The sequence below is a fragment of the Limulus polyphemus genome, unplaced genomic scaffold (genome assembly GCF_000517525.1).
Source record: "Limulus polyphemus unplaced genomic scaffold, Limulus_polyphemus-2.1.2 Scaffold6299, whole genome shotgun sequence".
NCBI lineage: Eukaryota > Metazoa > Arthropoda > Merostomata > Xiphosura > Limulidae > Limulus > Limulus polyphemus.
Genome location: NW_013671909.1, coordinates 19,844 through 24,875, shown reverse-complemented (window position 1 = coordinate 24,875; position 5,032 = coordinate 19,844). Strand labels below are relative to the sequence as shown.

At 36.2% G+C, this 5,032-nt stretch overlaps 1 protein-coding gene across 3 annotated transcripts in view; it reads right to left on the bottom strand.

Annotated features, from left to right (window-relative positions):
- The window catches only part of LOC106473587 (AF4/FMR2 family member 4-like), a 42,379-nt gene that overhangs the window by 17,611 nt on the left and 19,736 nt on the right, over positions 1 to 5,032 (bottom strand). For 2 of the 3 annotated variants that reach the window (XM_022401986.1, XM_022401987.1), the window contains exons 7-8: positions 4,089 to 4,503; positions 1,182 to 1,357 (exon numbers count right to left, since the gene is read on the bottom strand). In XM_022401986.1, coding sequence (XP_022257694.1) covers positions 1,182 to 1,357; positions 4,089 to 4,503 — 591 coding nt within the window. The remainder of the gene's footprint in view (positions 1 to 1,181; positions 1,358 to 4,088; positions 4,504 to 5,032) is intronic. The other variant, XM_013934272.2, reaches the window with a different exon arrangement.

Here is a 5,032-nt window from a genome sequence, read left to right as displayed (position 1 = left end):
TTCACACAAACTATATAAAGGCTATCAACTATATTCACACAAGCTATATAAAGGCTATCAGCACGTGTTTTCTATATTCACACAAAGCTATATAAAGGCTATCAGCACGTGTTTTCTATATTCACCCAAAACTATATAAAAGCTATCAGCACTAGCCTGCCACAGTTTCCCTAATTTTCTAGTAGACTACATGGCAGCTGGTCCGTAGCACCTAACATCTCTTTGGCTACTTTAATCAGATAGTAGGATTTGACTGTCAATCTTATAATGCACCCACACCCTCAAAGTGCTGGGTACAATTTTGTGACAATGCAATGATGTAAACCTCAGATTCAGAGTTCACCATGCTAACCACTACGAACAGTAACATATTTGAACATTGATTTGGTTACTGCTCCAAATATTAAGTTTAATTTGGCAATACCAAGTAGCATGGTGCATCGTTAATGCATCGATTTTCACTATGAATGACATAAATAGCAGTACATATCAAGGTAATTATTTACTTAAATAGCCATCAGAAATTTAACTCTATCAAGACCAAAAAGAACCATTAAGGTATCCAATGTACACTTGCATACCAAATGTATAAATTTATGTAAAAATAATAATTTTATTTAAGTAACTATTAACTCACAAATAGTTCAGAATTCAGTCTTTATTTTGTAACATTCCTAGCATAAATCATAGAAACAAAATTTTTTGAACCTTCATTTTTGCACATTTCTGTCAATCTTAAAGCACACTTTTATACAGGGTTGACTACATTGTGTTAAACAAGTCACATGATAACAACAGCTAATATCAATTCACAGTGGAACAGATTGTATCAGAAGCACATTTTGACATTGTTTGGAATTTCAATAGGAATTGTATTGGTGAAGTAAATATACAAGTTACAAAGGGCATGGGACCTATCTGTGGAGTTTCTGAACATCTAAGTAGTATCTACATATAATAAAAGACCTTAAATGAACACATTTCTGAGAAAAGAGTTTGTTGATTTTTTTTAATAGCAATACAAGTTAACACTATAAATGCTCTCAAGTCAAGGTATTCTTATTAGTACGATTTATAATCTCATCTAAAATTTTACAATCAATATTGTACGCACATATCTACACACATTATTAAAAACTTTTCACAATGAATTAACTTCTACAAAGTTGTTTTAGGCATACCTAGTGTCTTCATCATCCAAAGCTTGGCATCGATCATTGTTCGTCACTTCATCATGAACTGGGTTTTCTGAATCACTATAAGAATTTGGAGTCGGTTCATTTTTTTCTCTACTTATCTGTTCATGGTTCATGCTGCTCGGATGTCTATCTGCTTCTACCTGACCATAACCATTGTCCTAAACAAATATAACAACAAACCACACTTAACTAGATGGAGAGACTGCTCTGAGTAAGAAAAAAAAAAACTCTGCTGCTAATCTGACTAAGCTCTTTAACACCTCACACAGTGATTGGGACATATATTTCCCATTGCTCCCACCCCCTCACACAGTGATTGGGACATATATTTCCCCTCCCACCCCCACACAGTGATTGGAACATATATTTCCCCTCCCACCCCCCCACACAGTGATTGGGACATATATTTCCCCTCCCACCCCCTCACACAGTTACTGTGACAAATGTTTCCCATTGACAACCCTGTTTATGCCTTCCTCTACTGGGTACAGGTTCATCGTCTTCAGTATCATCACAAGCTAGAAAGGTAACATCCTCTTGTATCATTGCCTCTTCATCATCACACAACTGAACACCACTTCTCTCACTTTCACTATCTTCTAAGCTATCTAAGTAAGTGCATCAAGCATATTTACATAGTAATTAGGGTTACTACTCATCGCTATAGTGATGTAAGCATGGTCAGCACACAGTTGTCGTACAGGGCCACCCTACCAGTCACTAGTTCAACGGGGCCACCCTACCAGTCACTAGTTCGACAGGGCCACCCTACCAGTCACTAGTTCGACAGGGCCACTCTACCAGTCACTAGTTCGACAGGGCCACTCTACCAGTCACTAGTTCGACAGGGCCACTCTACCAGTCACTAGTTCGACAGGGCCACTCTACCAGTCACTAGTTCAACAGGGCCACTCTACCAGTCACTAGTTCAACAGGGCCACTTTACCAGTCACTAGTTCAACAGGGCCACTCTACTAGTCACTAGTTCAACAGGGCCACTCTACCAGTCACTAGTTCAACAGGGCCATGCTACCAGTCACTAGTTCAACACAGCCTCTCAACGTCCTACATATGATAAAAGGCAACGTACATTACAAAGTATAATACAATAATAAGGAATACATGAAAATAAAGAATATGTACCATAGTACAATACTGATAAAAAAGTTCAGCTGCCAATGGTTTTGTAAAGCCAGTACATCTAACCCATAGAAGGAATATACATAAAGAATGTTCAGTGTGTTTTTATAATTTTTTACTTTTATTTAATATTTATCAAATATTTTTTCAATGACGAAAAAATGAAATGACATAATTGGGGACAATTTGCTTGCAAGGTAATAAAGACAAAGCTACACAATGGGCTACCTATGCTGTGTCAACCATGTGTATCAAAACCCATTTTTTAGCATTAAAAGACTTCAGACTTACCACTAACATATTAGGGACCAAATCATTGTAACAATGTCTAAAATAACCTGTCAATCAACAGAAGAAATCACAAGAAAGTTGATATATTTTCTATCATTTGTTTGAGAACTAGTAGTCCAAAACTTATAATCTTGCAACCTCTATTATCAAATATCTTCTGAAGTTATCGATAATCTATTAGGTCGTCAAGGGATTGATGTCACTTTTTTTTTTTTAGATGAAAAAACCCAAACAATGTATATATTGAAACAAAACATTTAGTAAATGAAATAGTCTCCTTTCTTGTTGATGATGGTTTTCCATTTTTCAATAAGGTTGTTAATGCCCTGATTAAATAAATCACTTGACTTTGAAGCAAAAAACATGTTGATATCCTCTTTAACACCTTCCACATTTACATACATTTTCCAATTAAGATGGTGTTGCAGCAAACAAAAAAGATGATAATCTGATGGTGCCATATCTGGAGAATATTATGGGTGGGAGAGAACTTTCCAACCCAACTCCATAATCTTGTGTTGCATCAAACGTGCCACATGTGGACGTGCATTGTCGTGGATAAGAAGAACACCTTTCCGATTGAAGGGCGTTTCTAATGAAGAGCTTGATTTAAACGTTCCAGCTGCTGACTATAGATCTCTACATTGACAGTTTGCTGTGGATTGAGGAGTTCAAAATAAATTACTCCTTTGATGTCCCTCCAAATGCAAAGCATCACTTTCTGCGGATGGAGACCAGGTTTTGAGGTCAGAAATGGTTTTTATCTAGAACTGAGCCATTGTTTTTTGTGTTTAATATTCACATAGAGAATCTATATTTCATCACCAGTGACAATTCTGTCCAAAAATGGTTCATGCGCAGTTCGTGCCAGAAGAGACAAAGCAATGTTCATACGTTGGAAACGATTATCATCTGAGGGATCGTGAAGCACCCAAACACCTTCTTTATGGAGTTTCCCCATATTGTTTCAAGAGAGACATGCAATTTCAGGACCATTTCATGAGTGTGTTGCCTTAGGTTAGACTCAACAAGCATCTTCAAAGCATTAATATCAATTCCAACATATCAGCCCCTGCCATATCAGTTTTTAAGGCTAAAGTCACCAGAACGAAATTTGCTGAACCATCATTGACACTTAAAAACATTCAAAACATTTCCATAAACTTCTTTAATATTCTTTGTGGCTACAAAGGCATTGTTTCCCTTCTTGTATTCAAAAAGCATTACATGCCGAATGCATGTCTCGTCATGTGCCATCACTATATGTATAAGGGATTAGAGTATACTAAACCAAATACATTATATAGACTACACTAACGTGACGTTTAGGTGGTTCATTTAACTATTATACGTGTTCCAAAATGCAACATTAATTTCTTGACAACCTAATATCATTAAATACACACTAATTATGTCTAGTGTTCTGTTTTTATTTGGTTATAATAAAGTTACACTTACTTGACTAGACAAAGTGAAGTGATTCTCAACCAATGTATCCTTCTTTGGCTTCTTACTTTCAGAACATCCATCCTCCTGCTTTTCTTTGTTTTTCAATCTAACCCTTTCTTTCTCCTTTCCCTCTCTGTCTTGCTTTCTTTCATCCGATTCTTTTCTGTTGCTTATGAAGGAGGAGTCTTTCTCAGACTTGAGGGTCCTCGTCTTACAATAAGCTTCTTCCTTGTACTTCTGTTTCCCCTTTTCCAAAGATTTTCCCTTGGTTTTTTTTACAGCAAGTTTTGTCTCTTGGATATTCTTCACACCATGTTGGCTCGTGGTAGAACAAAGAGAAAAACTACTTGGGCTATCACATCTTGTAGAAGGAGAAGAGCTTACTTTATTTTCCACTTTTCTTAATTCTGTAGCAGTTATCCTACTTGTTGAAAAACAAAAGAAAGGATACACAGATTAATTACTTTTCAACACAAAACTACTGAGAACAGCTGTATAATTATGTAATTAGAAGCTGATAATGATAACAATTATTTATATCAGCTAATTTTAAACAAAGAAATTAATATTTCAATTATGATACAAGTTTGTCCGTGTATATCTAACCTACATAAAAGTATGTTTGTGTGTGTGTACATCTAACCTACATAAAAGTATGTTTGTGTGTGTGTGTGTGTGTGGGTGTGTATCTAAACCTACATAAAAGTATGTTTGTGTATGTGTGTGTGTGTGTGTGTGTGTGTGTGCATCTAAACCTACATAAAAGTATGTTTGTCTGTGTGTGTGTGTGTATCTAAACCCATATAAAAGTATGTTTGTGTGTGTTTGTGCGTGTTTGTGCGTATCTAAACCCATATAAAGGTATGTGTGCGTGCGTATCTAAACCCATATAAAGGTATGTGTGTGTGCGCGCATCTAAACCCATATAAAGGTATGTGTGTGCGTGCGTATCT